At 41.0% G+C, this 19,037-nt stretch overlaps 1 protein-coding gene across 5 annotated transcripts in view; it reads right to left on the bottom strand.

Moving 5' to 3' along the window:
- Window positions 1–3,634: 3,634 nt before the first annotated feature.
- The window catches only part of PLPPR2 (phospholipid phosphatase related 2), a 504,385-nt gene continuing 488,982 nt past the window's right edge, over window positions 3,635–19,037 (bottom strand). For 4 of the 5 annotated variants that reach the window (XM_044084610.1, XM_044084607.1, XM_044084608.1 and 1 more), the window contains one exon: window positions 3,635–4,501. In XM_044084610.1, coding sequence (XP_043940545.1) covers window positions 4,469–4,501 — 33 coding nt within the window. In that variant the 3' untranslated portion in view covers window positions 3,635–4,468. The remainder of the gene's footprint in view (window positions 4,502–19,037) is intronic. The other variant, XM_044084609.1, reaches the window with a different exon arrangement.

Here is a 19,037-nt window from a genome sequence, read left to right as displayed (position 1 = left end):
CATATAATAAGAAGTAACTGAGCTACAAAAAAGTTGTTAAGCAAATTCCAGCTAGCTTGAGATCTCATACCAGTAGCAGATAATCCATGGAAACAGTCTGTTAGAAATAAGATTGCACAAAGTATAATAATTTCCAAATGGCAAAGACAAACAAAATGTTCAAGTATTGATGCTTCTTATCAATTGTTATATGGATCAGTCTTAGAAGGCAGGTGGTGGCCTGTACTTTTTGCATGTACTTGACCAGGCACTTGCAACAGCTGGAGTGGCCTCAGAGTTTCCTTACAAAAAAAAAATACAGGGTATAAACATGTCCTGTGTGGATAGACTAAAAGCCCAGTCCCTTTACTGTGTCTTCTACCAACTATGAAGAGGTGATCAATGCCAAACCTGCAAGGCACTCACAAATGGAGCTGTTCATTCACAAGACAAACTGCATGAGGGTCACCCAGTCTAGAGATCTAAACCTGGTCTGTGACATAAACAAAACATGCTGCAAAGATAGATATGTGTCTCAGAGATTACCCCTTTTTTGGAAAAGGCTTCCTATTCATGTAAAGCAGAGCCCTTCCCTGACCCTCTTCAAGTGCAGTTTGGATTAATCATAATCATAAATTCACTCCTGAAGTGGCTGCCATGTCCCTTATGGACAAGGACAGTCTGTAAAATACTCAAAGGCATAGGCACAAAACTAAGCTATCCTCCATCCTCTAGCCCTTAGGGATCAGGTAAAATTCTGGTAATAAAGGCTAGGCTTGTAAAGGCTATTATAGGTTCATAGGTGTGTACTAGGCTAATGGCCCTGGAGCCTTTACAAGCCTAGCCCATAGGATTAACCTGGCATCGTGCCACCTGACCTTAGATCCTAGTGCCTCTGTCGAGTAGAGCCACTGGAGTGATCCCCGGGGTGAATTTTCTATTTCCCATCCACTCATCAAGATTTTTCTTGAAGAGGGCCAGTGAGGTGCTCTGCTTGACATGTATGGGAAGTCTGTTCCATAGCATGGGCAGTCTCTGGGTTATGAACCTGTCTCTCCAGCATGTTCTGTTGATTGTGGTAATGAGGTTGAGGTCTTTGGAGTATGTGGTGCAGAGGGATTGGGATTTCTTTAGATGTAGCATTTCTAACAGAACTGGGTCAGACATGGCTTTGTAAGTCAAGCAGAGATCACCTCTAAGTAGGCGATATGAGACAGAGAATAGTTGGAGTTTTTTGAGACTGTCCATATAGGACAAGTGTTTAAGGCCTAGGATCCTCTATATGAGGTACTTTTGCAGCCTCTCCCATTGTTGTAGGTGTCTAGTGAGGTATATGCCAAATGGGGCATTATACTCGATGACTGGCCTAATGAGGGAAGAGTAGAGAGAAACAATGACCTCTTTCTTCCTGGATCCAAAACCCTTAGTAATGAGATGTGCCACATAGAAGGACTTTCTGACCACATTGGCAACGTGGTGGTCAAAAGAGAGGTTGCTGTCAACCTGTGTTCCCAGATCTCTTATAACACCTTCTGTATTCGGTGGACTACCATCAATGTGGTAATTCAAAGGAACCGGGTTTTTTCCCTAGGGGATGACGACACATTTTTTGGCATTGAGCTTAAGGCCATGGTTCTGACACCAGTCATTGGTCTCATTGAGGCCTTTCTGTAAGATGTCAACATCACTCCGGGAGTTAATAATAGCTCCCAACTTGCAATCGTCTGCAAATTTTGTCAGCCAGAGTCCCTTCATGTTGGCCTGGACTTCAGAGAAGTAGATACCAAACAGGAGAGGACCCAGGACCGAACCCTGAGGGACTCCACTCATGACTGGTCGGCAGTCTGACTTGGAGTCAGCTACTTTCACACTGTGGATTCAATCTGTGAGCCAGTTTGCAACCCACCTAGTGATATAAGGGTTGATGCCTAGCTTAGTAAGTTTTTCTATAATTCCTGAGTGGGGAATGGTATCAAAGGCCTTGGCCAGATCAAGGTAGGCTGTATGAACCACCTTACCTTCATCCACAGCTTTGGTAACTGACACAAAGAAGTCGACCAAGTTGAGCAGGCATGATCTACTCTTCACAAAACCAAACTGTGTAGGATCCAGAGTTTGGAAATTCCCTATATCCTTAATTATTAGGTCCATGATGATGCGTTCCATAGCTTTGCATATCAGACTTGTCAGGCTAATGGGGCAGTAGTTCCCGGGGTCTGTAGATGCTCCTCCTTTGTGGAGAGGGATGACTGTTGCAGTGTGCCATTCTGTAGGGATAAAGCCTGAGGTGAGGCTGTGATTGAACAGGACACACAGGTGAGGTACCAGTTCACTCTGTAGTTCATGTAGAACACAGCCAGGGATACTGTCAGGTCCCATAGAAGCTGTATTCTTGGCTTTGGACAGTGCTGTTTTAACCTGTGCAGCAGTAATACTGGGTGCCTGACAATCTACTGGTATTGTGATTGGTCCTTTTGGGGGGGGGGGTAAAGTTAGCACTGAATCTGTCCACCGGTATATTGGCAATATCTGTTGGCTCGGTATGGGAGATATCATTGTGCAGTACCTCAGAGCAAATCTGGGTATTGCCATGGAGATTCTTTACATAACTATAGAAGGCCTTGTGGTTGTCTTTACTATCTGCTGCAATTCTGTTTTCATAGCTAGCTTTAGAGGGTTTGATGGGGGATCTCAACCTTTTGTTGAGGCTGATAAGGGAGTTTTTCCAGTCTTGGGACTTCACCTTTAGCCTAGTAATCTCCTATGAACCTATGAACATATGAGAATGTGATGGAGAAAGAAAAAAAACCTGTTAAATGAATGCCTTAGCCCAAAGCTGTCTAATACTGCCCATTAAAAATTTGAAAATAATATCTCTTCCATGCATTGCAGTGACCATTTTTAAAGTATTAATTTCAAAATGAATTACTTTGCAGTTATACTTATTAATGATACATCTGAAAAAAGGTAAATGCCTAAGTGAGTTACTGGTCCTCTATGCCCCTATGTTTTTGTTCAGATCATTAGTTGAGGTGCTGATATATGCTTGCAGAAAGAGGCTTTCATCATTGAGCATTTATTATTTTTCCTATTTGGCCCAAGTTCTGTGGAATCAGCATCCTTTCCCGCTCTGTAGAGCTGGAGACTTTTTTAATGAGATACTTTCAATATCATTTGTTTAGGAGTTTACTTCTTTCTTTGAAGTTCTGTCTGATAAATTAACTATTCTATTAGTTTTGTTTGATTTATTTACTTATGTATTTATTTATCATGTATGTGATGTTTGTCTTTACTTAAATGTTTTTTTTAAATGTTTATGATTTTAACAACTGCAAAAATGGAAAAAAATAAAAAGAAATTAAGTTGTATAAGATAACTTTTCAATCTGATCTCATATTCCAATGAAGCAAGGCCTTATCACAGAGTCACACCATACCAAATGATTTTACATAGCACCTAAAATCTGCAAAGTAGCCCATCGGTGCAGATCCCACTGTGTGGTCAGTCATGTACAAAGTCATTTCCGACTCTGACCCTTCCATTGTATAATGGGCACATCAGTGGGGCATCCTTTCCCTTTTGCACCAAAATCCATACAATAGTCAATGTAAAAAGCACTTAACAATAATAAAGATAACACAGAACAATAATAAAGTACAGTCAATTCATTTAATTAAAAAGCAACTTACAGACAGACAATGCAGTTCTTTAAAAATGACAACAGCACCAAATTACCTTTTTTTTTACAATGGCATTGTTTTAGTGTACCCCAAACTGTATTTTTGAAATTAAGATCACTTCATTGGTAAAAGAAACTGTAAGTTACAAGTGCTGGATGTGACTGTTAATACATATACATAGTAGTAGTTCACAGAAGGGGTAAATCAAGCTGTGAACTCTGCAATTATGACAAAATCCAGAAGATTGTTACCTTGGAAATAAACACTGACAACAAGTTGTATAAGAAGCACCCCCAGGTGCAAATTCAGTCCTTTGCTTGCATTTTCTTTTCAATATGTGTCCACCTTAATCAAGCACTGTTACTAAGCATGCTCAGGTTTAATCTCCTTTATTGACATCAACAACATAACAATCACAATGCTGGGCAGAGAAATACAAAGTCAATAACAGGCTGTGAAAATCATTCCTCCCCACTGTCTTACCAGTGAATATTACTGGTTAGAAGCCAGCAGTGTCAAAATCTCAAAACAATATAAATAAAATGACATGCATCTGTTGAGGTGTGACCACCACTGGATTTAGAGTGCACAAGTGTCCGAAGTACTGTAAGCAGTGACAACTTTCACAGCTATAAAACAGTGGGTGTGCTCGGCTCTCCTGGCATCTGTCATAGGTCAAATGGAGGTCTACTGTGCCCATCAAGAAAAAAAAAAATCACTGTCAGTGCAGGTGCCCTCAGACCTCACTTGTAACAGACCTAGAAGGGATAAGGACGTCTGGTGTCACTGGAAACATACAGAGGCGTGGATCAGGTGATATCTGTGATCGCAGCTCTATTATTCTGCAAATAAAAGGAAAACAATCTGAGTATTAAATGAAAAAGTATTAGAAACAGCCTAACACAAACTTTTTTAAATCTTCTCTGAACAGACTTTAAATGAAGGGAATAACTACAACATTAGGATTTTATTTTTGCTCACTCATATTAACCGTGAATTTATTTATTCCCTCGCTGATGAAACCCTCGTTATTCTTTTATGCTACACCTGCCTACCTGTTCTATTCATTATCCATCTGAAAGCTCTTTTTAAAGTGACTTGCCAAATGGCCGTAACCCTTAAAAGAAAATGGCCCAAACCTTCCAGTGACTTGGATTATTTTACATGCTAGGCCCACTCCGATATGGCACAACACACGCTGTATCTCTAAGGTGGATGGTGAGTGTCAGGGGGTTCAGGCTTGTACATAGAATGCCAGGATCAGAATTAGCTATGTTGTGATCTATCCATTTAGAAATCATTAAAACTCATGTTAAAGGACATCTCAAAAATAGGAAAGATGCATGCATCATAATGTAACTGTCAAAAAAAATTTGTTTTACCAAATTTATATTAAACCTGAATTATGCATAGGAATGTAAAGAAACTAAATGCAAGTGTAGTATTCCAGGTAGCTTCAAAACCAAATATTAGGTATTGGATCCCATTCCAGCTCACTGACAGCTGGTCTTGCTGACACCCAAAGGTTAAATTTCCCTACTAAAGTGGCAGTAGCTGCAGAAATTGTCAAACTGGGAAACCCTGTGAATGCATCCGACAGTATGTTTGGTTTTAGGAAGTCAGCAAAACCTTTACCTGGAGAAGAATCCTTACAAAAGTGATAAGCAGGGCAGAGAAATGATAGCCTTAGGGTTCCTGAGACCATAGCTTAGTAAATTCACATCTGCCCTGAGAGATCAGCGTTATAACATAACAGTGTGTAAATGGTTTGTGGGAAACTACACTTAACTCAGTTCTTAGCCCCCTTGGTAAATGGCTCAGTCTTGTACACAGGGTGTTTTGTGACTTTCTAACCTGAATTTAAGTTTGTCAGAGTCCAGCTTTTACTGTTGCAAGGTTTAAGTACTCCCCACAAAAATAAGCCTCTAACAATATTTGTCTGTATATCCTTAGTCAATGTCTATCACTTCTAACCTTAGCAAAAGGATTTTTAAACTAGACTTAGTAATTTGAATAAGGCTGTCTAGAGGTGTAGCTGGAGTGGGGGAAAGGGGGCAGTTTCCCCAGATGAAAGGTGCTTTGAATGGTCAGAAGGAATGGGAATGTGGTAGTGGTATTAAAAAATGAATTGAAGCATTGGGAGGTAATTTAACTGAAGCAAACCAACTCTTTACATTTGAAGCACAAGACTTGCTAGTTTCAGAGTGGGAGATTTATTTACTTCTGTATGTATGTATGTATTTATTTATTTATTTATTAGTCCTCAGCTTGCATTAAGAGGACGCCAGTCTGGGGAATTGCACAGGGCACCAGACTACCTAGCTACAGTTCAGAGGCTTTCCCATTATTTAAAGTGAATTACAGCATTTTCTTACATTTTTATTAATATGATTTATTTTAGCAGTTTGATGTAGGAACAGTGCATATGGTTTGCTTGCATTATTTTACCTTTATCATCCAGTGTCAAAGCTAGATCCATGGTCCTTACTTTTGCTGACACCTTTATACTACCCGCTTCTAAGCCGTAAACAATTCAGGTCTGAGTCAGACACTCTGCAGTGGTAACACACCATCTCATGGCACAGGGGTGATTCATTACATGGACTGGGACTTACACCTTAGGTACAACTATAGGTATAGTGATGGAGTTCTGTGGTTAATAAGTTAGATCCAAGACCAACTTTGACATCCAATGTCTAAAATAGATGTTAGCTGTGTATATTTCTAATTCTGTTCCAGTTGTGTATATTTCTAATTCTGCTACTCTGGAGTTTGGACCAAGGTCTTTGAAAGTGATGACTGTTCTACAGCTATAGCAACTTTTAGCTTATGCAACATTTAATGATGTAAGAGACATACCTCTGCCAAGAGTCACTGCAGTCCCATAAGGGATATTAATTCTTTGGCTGCCATAATCTATTTCATGATCAGACAAAGCAATAGTTTCATAGTCAAGTGCATATGGTCCATATCAGGTCAGTTGGTAGGACTGCCATTATTAAAACAATTAAACTATGGCATTATATTACCCTACTTGGGCACTACTTCCTTATTTTAAAATTGATTCCAATGCATGACAGTATGGTTGAAAAAAAAAACATAGCTGACCCATCTAGCTCCTGGTTTCGCTCATTTATCTGATACCCTTCAACTCTAAGAGGTTGGTATAATGGTGGGCTGGGCGGCTGTTATAATGTTTAAGGTGTTTACCTCACAAATACAAGATACAGGGTTTGATCCTCACAAATGGAAAACTGGTTAAGTTTAAAATAGCCCAAAGGGCAGTTAACCTAGTATATAAGTCTAAACCTATAATTTCTTACCTAAGTTAATAAGTAAAAAAGGAAAAAAAAATCCCACTTTTAAAACCCTGTAGCAAGCAGATTGCTCCAATGTGTAACACATGATGCATTGAAGTAAGTGCTTTAGTCCTGACTGCAAAAGCAGTTAGCATTATGACAATTTATTTCCATACTGTCAATCAGAAATTCCAGTATGGAAGTGATTATTGGCACTGCTGCTGATGTCACTGTCTACAGTGTATGTCATACTGACAAATATAGTACAGTTGGCTGTGTGGAAGAGGTGACATGTTGTGTATATACTGCACATGATGAAATTGCATTTGTTTTACACACTCTTGCAAAGTGTATTTCATGAATTCTAGTACACTTTGGTACCAGGCATGCTGCTAAAGTGTTACTTGTATGTAATCTCTGCATTCATATCTCTCATATTTACAGATTTTTGGAGAATGTCCAGATGTTTGCCTCATATTTTTGGTCTGTTCCTCATAAAAATCTGTGGTTTTCAGCAAACTGATAAGGATGGAAGTCATTAAATAATGACAGACCTTTGAGTTTTAGACTTCATAATCCTTCAGAAAATGCATGCTAATGTAAAACCTGTTATTCCAGCTACTTTCTAGGTTTATAGCAGCAATATTTAAAATCTGTCCTTATTTTTGGGTCTTTGCCCTCCTCTTTATTTTTAGCTTTGACCAGATTTCGTGAACTAAGAGGTTAAGAGGTATGTCCAATTTTCTTTTTCTGGGTTAACTTTTACACATAAACCTTTGAGCTAACACAGTTCTAGGGCCTCATGCCTACACTGACCTTAAACCATTCAAGTCTCACGAAGGAATTCAGAACTTGAGTCTGGAAGACTGAACTTGGTATCAGAAGTAAAGGATGGATACTAGAATCATTAATTTATTTTGCCTTCATCCAGAAAGATACAGGCTGTGTAATTAACTTTCTATTACTTTTGCTGCTCTTCCAGTTTGGAGATCCTTTGCTTTTACTTAAAAATACCTTGAACATATGCATATAAATCAACCATCAATGTCTGTGAACACTGCCATTGATTTTTGGCTTGTGATGTCAATGAAACAACCTCCAACTGCTCTCATAATACTGGGAAACCTGTCAGAAAACTGGAAGCCCTGGATCCAGATATTTCAGTTGCATCTAATTGCAAGTTGCCACAGTGACAAAGCCAAGAAAGTCAGGTGTGCTACACTTTCTTTCACACAGTCTGCAAGGAAGTCATCTAGATATTTAATACTTTTGGTCTTAATGAGAAGGAGAACAGCAGACTGGCTCTATTGAAAGATAAATTCCAAGCATATTGTGAGCCAGAGGAGAAGCCAATATACCACAAATATTCTCAACCAGAAACCAGGAGGCACAAAATACTACAGTTGCATATGTGACAGATATTTTAATCTTAGGGTAAGTGATTGTGAATTTGGGCATTTATATGAATCATTATTCAAAGATATAGCTGTCCGTAGCACAACTAATGATAGCTAAATAAGAGGCGAGCTATTGAGAGAATCAAACCTAACCTTTGAGAAAGTCATAGATGCGTGTTGTGTTTGTGAGTTATCACATGTTCAGGTAAATTTTTCTGACTGATAGGTTCATAGGTTCATACTAGGTTAATGACCACTGGGGTATTTACAAGCCTAGCCATACAACCCAACCCAGATTTGCTTCAAGCATTCCTTGGATACCTATATGGTGGGGTATATTAGTAAAAAGGTAGCTAAGGGTTATGTGTGTGCATGGAGGGTATGTTAGTTCGGAATTAATTTACTTACTGTTGACTTCTGGCTATCAGAGTCATGGGGCCAGGCTGGGGTGAATTTCTGATTTTCCATCCAATGATCAAGGTTTCTTTTGGACAGGGACAAGGATGAACTCTGCTTCATGTAGCTGGGGAACTTATTCCATAATGTGGGGATTTTTTGAGACATATATCAGTCCCTCAAGCAGGTTCTATTTATGTTGCAGAGAAAGTTCAGGTCCTTGGATCTAATGTTTCTGGTGTTGTTTGTCTTGTAGATATGCAAGAGATCCATCAGAGCTGGATTCAAGGATGCATTATATGCCAGGCAGAGATCACATGTCAGTAACCTGTAGGAGAACCTTAAGGCAATCTGCATAGGACAGGATATTTATTCCCAGGATTCTCCTAGTGAGGAACCTTTGAGGGCATTCCAGCTGTTGCAAGTGCTTGGATAGGTACATCTGAAAGGGGGCATTGTAGTTGTTGATGGGTCTGATAAGGGCTGAGTTGAGTGGTACTATTACTTCCTTGGACCTGGATGCCATGATTATGAGTTGGGTAATAAAATTATGTTCTTACTATCTGGGCTATGTGTTGGTCAAATGCCAGATTACTACTTGCATCAAGCGTATATTACCACAGATGGGACTGAAAGCCACAATCCCTGGCTTATGATGTCAATGTCTTATCCATTAGGCCACTGTATACATATGTCGTCAGATCCCTAACTATCAGGGTAACTGTTAGGGGTGTTTTATCGATGAAGTAATTAGCTTGGGTGGAAACTTTCCCCAATGGGCTCTATAATGTATTTCTTTGCAATGAGTTTCAATCTGTGGATTTAGCACCAGTCATTTGTTTGTGGTAGACCCTGTTGTAGGATGTTGGTGTCATGGGCAGGAATCTACAATAGCTCCTAATTTACAGTCATCTGTGAACTTGGTAAGTCAGAGGTCTCTGACATTAGCCTTGATTTCCAAGAAGTAAATGCTAAACAGGATCAGGCCCAACACAGAGCCCTAAGGAACTCTGCTGGTGACCAGTGCCTTCATGCTGATCCTGACTTCTTGGGTCCTGTCTGTGAGTCAGCTGGCAATAAAGCAAGTTATATGGGGATTTATGCCTAGTTATAAGAGTTTGCAAACAATACATAAGTGGGGTATTGTAGTGATTGCCTTGGCCAGATCAAGGTAGGTGGTATGCATCATTTTCCCCTCATCTATAGCCATGGTGATCCCCTCAAAGCAGTCTACCAGTTTAAGTAGGCAAGACCTTCCCTTAACAAAGTCAAATTGGAATTGGCCCAGTGTCTGCAGGTTGCCAATGTCCTTGTTGATCATTTCCATGATAATTCATTCCATGGTTTTGCATATTACATTTGTCAGACAGATGGGTCTGTCGTTCCTGGGGTCAGTTGATGGTCCACCCTTATAAAGAGAGATGACCATTGTGTCCCTCCATTCACCTGGCGTGTAACCTATTTTGAGGCTGTAGCTGAGTGCCTTAAGTGGTACTGCTAGGCCATGTTTGAGGCTATTTATGAGGCAACTAGGAATATTATCAGGGCCTATTGAAGAAGTGATTTTTGGCCTTAGCAAGCACCTCCAGGATCTGCTCCCTGTTGATAGTTTGGGGGATATGTTAAAAGGGATTTCACCAAGTGTAGTAAGGGGGGTGGCGGTGAAATTAGAACAAAATTTATCAGGCTGTAGATTTGCTACGTCATCCTACTCAGTGAAGGTCGTGCCATTTACCACAAGTTTTGCACACTGCTGAGTATTACTTTTAAGATTTCTGACATAGCAGAAGAAGGCCTTGTGATTGTCTTTAGCCTGAGAGGCTATTCTGACCTTGTGATTGGCCTATTAGACCTCTTAGTTTCTTATTTAATTGAATCAGAAAGCTCTTGTCTCTATGAGAGTTGCTCCTTCTGAATTTGGCCTTGTTTTTTTCTTTTGTTATATAGCCTGCTAAGGTAAGGAATAGGATTCCACCAGTGTGGCTTGTTTTAGTGTTAGAGCTGGGCTTACTTCTGGCATGTACAACAGCCTCAATGCAGGCATTTACTTGTTTGTACAGGGTTTCTGTAAATAATTCTGCATAGATAGCTGTGCTCTTGAGGTTTGGTGGAGCCATGAATTTTGCCAAACCATCACTTAAAAGGATGTTGTTTGCTTTAGTAGAGTTACTAACTGTTACAGATTTAGTTGGGTTTAAAGATTAATTTTTATTTCGAGGGAGACACCTTTGTGGTCCGACTTCACTAATAGGGTTGGTGAGTACTAACTTCATTATGTTTGATCCTGTGGTTGGAGAGTGCACTATCTGGTTTTGGGTGCTTGTGTTGAAAAAGTCTAGGAAACATTGCCCCTGTGAGTTACAGACAGTGTATATTTCCCAGTCTATAGAGGAGTAGTTAAAGTCTCCCATGAATAAGGTATTTATTAATGCTTCTGGAGCATTTCTCCCCGGGCCTCCACTGAAAACAGGATCTGTGGAACCTAGTCGGACTTTCCCGGTTAACAAATGTTAAATAAAAAATAAAAATAAAATAAAATTTGTTTGGATTGTGAACACATCTAGGAAGTCTAGGTAAGAGATGTGAGCTTTGTGGTTCATACAGGGTGACCTGTAGCTGGCAGGCCCCATAAAGTTCATTGAAGATTCACTTAAGAGAACCTGACTTCATTGATGCCAAATCACCAAACTTCACTTCCATGAATGTTCAAATCTGCAAAAGATTTACGTTAGCCAACAGCACAACTTTGCTTTTTTCCCCACCATAATGCCTTCTCAGAGTTTGCATATAAAGTTAGAGGGGCACAGCCCCCCCCCCCCCCACTTGCGTGGGGTGGAAATACTGTGGTGTGTGTTCCAGTGTTGTATTGGCAAAGTGCTTCCTTTCCCTGGTGAAATCTTTTTTCAATGTGAGCATTCACAGAAGTGAAGTTTGGTGATTTGGGATCGATGAAGTCAGGTTCACTGAAGTGAATCTTCGATGAAGTGATATAGACCCGTAGCTGGACAGTATGTGATAGAGAACCTTGTTTATGATAATTGGACATGGATGAATTCCAGAGCATCATCCTGTTTAACCAGCGTAGAGCTGTATTTGCTGTTAATGTAGATTTAAGACACCTCCTCCTTTAGAGCTGTATTTGCTGCTAATATAGATTGAGACACCTCCCCCTTTAGCCCTTATCTGTGCTGCTGTTTGTCTAAATGAGTGGAAGGCACTGTAGCCTTCCACTTCTGGAGTACTTTCTGCAGCTTTAAACCAAGTCTCTGTAACAGCACAGATATCTTAATCTTATCTTATGCTTAATATCAGAGCTTTGTCCGGCTAACATCTATCTGAAATCAGCTGGATGTATAAGTGAATTTATGCACACTTTTATCTGCTCGTTTACATATAGTCCTGCATTTAATTTATTTATTTGTGTTTTTCACTGAATATTAACTCAATTGAAGTTGTGGCTGCCTCTCTACAGAGCACTTTTTAGAATTTCTGTGTAGCCATTGATAGCAGTGGGGAGAAGTTTCAGATCATCACTGACATCCTGCCTTGCCTTATATAAGTGGTACATTTTGAGTTATTTCTGGTTAATATCAAAGCTTTGGCCGGCTAACATCTACCTGAAATCAGCTAGACGTATAAGTGAATTTAAGTACAGTTTCATCTGCTCTTTTGTGTATAGTACTGTATATAAGGAAAAAATGATTGACTTCAACAACTGGCTAAGCTTCTGGTGTCATTAAAAGGGGATCCAGTATCTGTCAGCCTGGGACGACATGATCGACAGACCATGATGCTTTGCCAGAGATGGTCTGCATCTGTTGCCCCTGGGATTCAGGTTACTGGCTAAGGCTCTTGCCACCCCTATAGTGCCTTTTTTAGGCAAAGTTCAAAGGACAATACCACCATTGTAACAGGTACAAGCATGCAAAATCTGAAGGTAATGCTACTCAATGCTAGAAGTCTAAACCTCAAAATGCACTCTCTCCAGGCACTCCTAAAAATGGAGAACATTGATATCTGTGCAGTAACTGAGACTTGGTTCAAGGCTCCAGAGAGCACCCCTGCAATACCAGCCTACAACTCTTACCACACTTTTCGGATATCAGATCAGGATCGAAACACTAAAGGTGAAGGAGTGTCCATATTCACCAAGGATATTCACACCACCAGGTTAGTTGCCCAACACAATGTATCTGAAAATTTCCAGGTGCAACTAACACTAGGTAAGACTGCAATCCAAATTGTAGCTTGCTACAGATCCCCCACCATGGCCCAAGATTCTCACTACACCTTTCTAAACATACTGGAAAATATTAATATACAACCAAACACCCTAATACTGGATGATTTCAACTACCCTGCCATTAAATGGGAAAACTACTCGTGCACCAACACCCTTGCCCAGCGGTTCTTGGAATTCATAAATTCCAATGCCCTGGATCAACTAATCCATAGTCCCACCAGGGGCTCCAATATCCTAGATCTGGTCATTACTAACATGGGAAATCGATGCTCCACACCTATAGTCACCCCCTCGTTGGTCAGGTCAGACCATAAGCTAATCATCCTTAACGTCCCACCCCCACCCCCCAGTAAGGAAACCTCCATAAAAAACCTCTCCAAGGCCAACTTCATGCTACTCAAGTCAGAAGTTACAAACTTCATGACACTCATGTAGACGGGAACTCAAAGTTCGACTGCTGAGTCCTACACTAAGGCACTGTATGAGCACATCCACTCATGCATGAATTGTGCCATCCCAAATAGAACCAACATGCTCTCCTCCAAAAAAAGGAAGCCAATCTGGTGGTCCCCTGCCATAAACAAACTTTACAACAAAAGGAAAAAACTGTTGCAGAAAAGAGGAAAATCAGAGGATGCAAAAAGCTTCCTTACTAGCCTCAGCAAGAAGCTGAGATCCCTCATAAAATCCTTCCAAAGCTAGTTACGAAAATAAAATTGCCAAAGATTCCCAAGACAACCACAAGGCATTCTATAACTATGTAAAGAATCTTAATGGCAATGCTCAGATCTGCTCTGAGCTACAACAGAATGGCATTAAATATACTGATCCAAAGGATATTGCCAATATCCTGGCAGATCGATTCAGTGCCATCTTCACCCCCCCCTCACCCCCTAAATGGCCCATCTCAATACTGGAAGATTGCCAAATTCTGGTAATAACAGCCACACAGGTAAAAAACGCACTCTCCAAAGCTAAGAATACAGCATCCATGCGACCAGATGACATCCCATGAACTACAAAATAAACTGGCACCTCACCTAAGTGCCATGTTTAATCATACCCTCACCTGAGGCTTCGTGCCCACTGAGTGGCACACAGATACAGTTATCCCACTCCACAAGGAGGGATCCACCTTGGACCCTGGGAACTACAGCCCCATCAGTCTGACGAGTCTGATCTGCAAGGCCATGGAACGTATTATCATGGAACTTATAAACAAAGACATTGGCAACCTTAAGACACTGGAACCCACCAGTTTGGGTTCATGAAGGGCTGATCTTGTCTCCTGAACCTTATTGACTTCTTCTAATCAGTCTCCAGAGCCATGGATGAGGGTAAGGCAGTCCACACAGCCTATCTGGGCCTTGCCAAGGCCTTTGACACCATCTCCCACATTGGAATCACAGATAAACTTACTAAGCAGGGCATTAATCCCTACGTCACTTGATGGGTTGCCAACTGGCTTACTGACAGAACCCACACTGTAAAAGTAACTGACTCCAAATTTAGCTCCAGACAAGTGACAAGTGGAGTACCTCAGGGTTCAGTCCTGGGACCTCTCCTGTTTGGCATCTACTTCTCTGAAGTACAGACCAACACTAAGGGACTCTGGCTAACAAAGTTCGCAAATGACTGCAAACTGGGAGCCATTATTGAATCCCCAAATGATGTGGATACTCTACAAAAGGGCCTTACAGAAACAGATGCTTGGTGCCAGAGCCATGGACTCAAGCTCAATGCCAAGAAATGTATAGTTATCCCCTTTGGGAAAACACACATACTCATGAGTTATCACATAGGTGGCAGTACACTAAACACCAAAAGTGTGATAAGAGACTTAGGGACACAGGTGGACAGTGGTCTCACCTTCAATAACCACATTGCCACAACAGTCAGGAAATCCTTCTATTTGGCACACCTCATCACTAAGGGCTTTTCATCCATAAAAAAGGAGGTCATTGTCCTGCTGTACTCATCTCTCATTAGACCCATTATAAAATATAACGTCCCATTTGGTATGTACCTCTGAAGACATCTGCAACAACTGGAAAGGCCGCAGAAATACCTCACTAAAAGAATCCAGGTCTAAAGCAGATGCCCTATGCTGACCGCCTTAAAAAACTCCAGTTATACGCTGTCACATATCATCTACTCTGAGGCGATCTCTGCTTAACATGCAAGGCCATGTCAAACCCAGAGCTGTTGGACAGGCTACACTTAAAGAAATCCAAATCCTTTAGAGCCACATGCTCCAGGGATCTAAATCTTGTCATCACAATAAACAAAACATTCTGGAGGGATAGGTTCCTGACCCAGAGACTCCCCAGAGTCTGTAATAGACTGCCCATACATGTCAAGCAGAGCGCCTCTTTGGCCCTCTTCAAAAGGAAGCTTGATGATTGGATGAGTGAAAGGAAATTCACCCTGGGGATCACAATAGTCGCCCTGTAGACAGGGGTCCAGAGAAGTAAATAGTGTGGGAATAAATAGCCAGATAATTGTTATGGCTAGGCTTGTATAGGCCCTAGGGCTGATAGCCTAGTACCAACCTATGAACGTATATCTATTTGTGTTTTTCACTGAATATTAACTCAACTTAAGGTGTGGCTGTCTCTCTATGGATTACTTTTTAGAATTTCTGTTTAGCCATTGATAGCAGTTGGGGGTAGTTTCAGCTCATCACTGACATCTGTCTTGCCTTATATAAGTGGTACATTTTGAGTTATCTCTGCTTAATATCAGAGCTTTGGCCAGCTAACATCTACCTGAAATCAGCTGGACATATAAGTGAATTTAAGTACACTTTTATCTGCTCTTTTGTATATAGTTCTGTATTTAATTTATTTATTTGTGTTTTTCACTGAATATTAACTCAATTGAAGTTGTGTCTGCCTCTCTAAAAAGTACTTTTTAGAATTTCTGTGTAGCCATTGACAGCAGTGGGGGGAAGTTTCAGCTCATCACTGATATCCTGTCTTGCCTTATATAAGTGATACATTTTGAGTTATCTCTGTTTAATATCAGAGCTTTGGCCAGCTAACATCTATCTGAAATCAGCTGGATGTGTAAGTGAATTTATGTACACTTTTATCTGCTCGTTTACATATAGTCCTGCATTTAATTTATTTTTTTGTGTTTTTCACTGAATATTAACTCAATTGAAGTTGTGGCTGTCTCTCTACAGAGCACTTTTTAGAATTTCTGTGTAGCCATTGATAGCAGTGGGGGGTAGTTTCAGATCATTACTGACATCATGTCTTGCCTTATATAAGTGGTACATTTTGAGTTATCGCTGCTTAATATCAGACCTTTGGCTGGCTTACATCTACCTGAAATCAGCTGGACGTATAAGTGAATTTAAGTACACTTTCATCTGCTCTTTTGCATATAGTACTGTATATAAGGACAAAATGATTGACTTCAACAACTGGCTAAGCTTCTGGTGTCATTCAAAGGGGATCCAGTATCTGTCAGCCTGGGACGACATGATCGACAGACCATGATGCTTTGCCAGAGATGGTCTACACCTGTCGCCCCTGGGATTCAGGTTACTGGCTAAGGCTCTTGCCACCCCTATAGTGCCTTTTTTAGGCAAAGTTTAAAGGACAATACCACCATCATAACAGGTACAAGCATGCAAAATCTGAAGGTAATGCTACTCAATGCTAGAAGTCTAAACCTCAAAATGCACTCTTTCCAGGCACTCCTAAAAATGGAGAACATCAATATCTGTGTAGTAACTGAGACCTGGTTCAAGGCTCCAGAGAGCACCCCTGCAATACCAGGCTACAACTCTTACCACACTTTTCAGCTACCAAACCAGGATCGAAACACTAAAGGTGGAGGAGTGTCCATATTCACCAAGGATATTCACACCAACAGGTTAGTTGCCCAACACAATGCATCTGAAAATCTCCATGTGCAACTAACACTAGGTAAGACTGCAATCCAAATTATAGCTTGCTACAGATCCCCCACCATGCCCCAAGATTCTCACTACACCTTTCTAAACATACTGGAAAATATTAATAGAAAACCAAACACCCTAATACTGGGTGATTTCAACTATCCTGCCATTAACTGGGAAAACTACTCGTGCACCAACACCTTTGCCCAGCGGTTCTTGGAATTCATAAATTCCAATGCCCTGGATCAACTAATCCATAGTCCCACCAGGGGCTCCAATATCCTAGACCTGGTCATTACCAACATGGGAAATCGATGCTCCACACCTATAGTCACCCCATCATTGGTCAGGTCAGACCATAAGCTAATCATCCTTAACATCCACATCCCACCCCCACCCCCCCAGTAAGGAAACCTCCATAAAAAACTTCTCCAAGGCCAACTTCATGCTACTCAAGTCAGAAGTTACAAACTTCATGACACTCACGCAGACGGGAACTGAAATTTCGACTGCTGAGTCCTACACTAAGGCACTGTACAAGCACATCCACTCATGCATGAATCGTGCCATCCCAAATAGAACCAACATGCTCTCCTCCAAAAAAAGGAAGCCAATCTGGTGGTCCCCTGCCATAAACAAACTTTACAACAAAATGAAAAAACTGTTGCAGAAAAGAGGAAAATCCAAGGATGCAAAAAACTCCCTTACCAGCCTCAGTAAGAAGTTGAGATCCCTCATAAAATCCTCCAAAACTAGTTACAAAAATAAAATTGCCAGAGATTCCCAAGACAACCACAAGGCATTCTATAACTATGTCAAGAATCTTAATGGCAATGCTCAGATCTGCTCTGAGCTACAAGAGAATGGCATTAAATATACTGATCCCAAGGATATTGCCAATATCCTGGCAGATTGATTCAGTGCCATCTTCACCCCCCCTCTCACCCCTTAAATGGCCCATCTCAATAGTGGAAGATTGCCAAATTCCGGTAATAACGGCCACACAGGTAAAAAACGCACTCTCCAAAGATACGAATACAGCATCCATGGGACCAGATGAAATCCCAGGCTGTGTACTACATGAACTACAAAATGAACTGGCACTTCACCTAGGTGGCATGTTTAATCATATCCTCACCTGAGGTTTTGTGCCCACTGAGTGACGCACAGCTACATTTATCCCACTGCACAAGGAGGGATCCACCTTGGATCCCGGGAACTACAACCCCATCAGTCTGATGAGTCTGATCTGAAAGGCCATGGAATGTATTATCATGGAACTTATAAACAAAGACATTGGCAACCTTAAAACACTGGACTCCACCCAGTTTGGGTTCATGAAGGGCCGATCTTGTCTCCTGAACCTTATTGACTTTTTCTAATCAGTCTCCAGAGCCGTGGATGAGGGTAAGGCATTCCACACAGCCTATCTGGACCTCGCCAAGGCCTTTGACACCATCTCCCACTCTGGAACCATAGATAAACTTACTAAGCTGGACATTAATCCCTACATCACTTGATGGGTTGCCAACTGGCTTACTGACAGAACCCACACTGTAAAAGTAGCTGACTCCAAATCCAGCTCCAGACAAGTGACAAGTGACAAGTGAAGTACCTCAGGGTTCAGTCCTGGGACCTCTCTTATTTGGCATCTACTTATCTGAAGTACAGGCCAACACTAAGGGACTCTGGCTAACAAAGTTTGCAGATGACTGCAAACTAGGAGCCATTATTGAATCCCCAAATGATGTGGATACTCTACAAAAGGGCCTTACAGAAACAGATGCTTGGTGCCAGAGCCATGGACTCAAGCTCAATGCCAAGAATTGTATAATTATCCCCTTTGGGAAAACACATGTACCTGTGAATTACCACATAGATGGCAGTACACTGAACACCAAAATTGTGATAAGAGACTTAGGGTCCCAGGTGGACAGTGGTCTCACCTTCAATATCCACATCGCCACAACAGTCAGGAAAATCCTTCTATGTGGCACACCTCATCACTAAGGGCTTTTCATCCATAAAAAAGGAGATCATTGTCCCACTGTACTCATCCCTCATTAGACCCATTATAAAGTACAACGCCCCATTTGGTATGTACCTCTCAAGACATCTGCAACAACTGAAATG

The sequence above is a fragment of the Protopterus annectens genome, chromosome 9.part0 (genome assembly GCF_019279795.1).
Source record: "Protopterus annectens isolate FY-2018-M chromosome 9.part0, PAN1.0, whole genome shotgun sequence".
NCBI classification, from domain to species: Eukaryota; Metazoa; Chordata; order Ceratodontiformes; family Protopteridae; genus Protopterus; species Protopterus annectens.
This window is presented reverse-complemented; position numbering and strand designations above follow the sequence as displayed.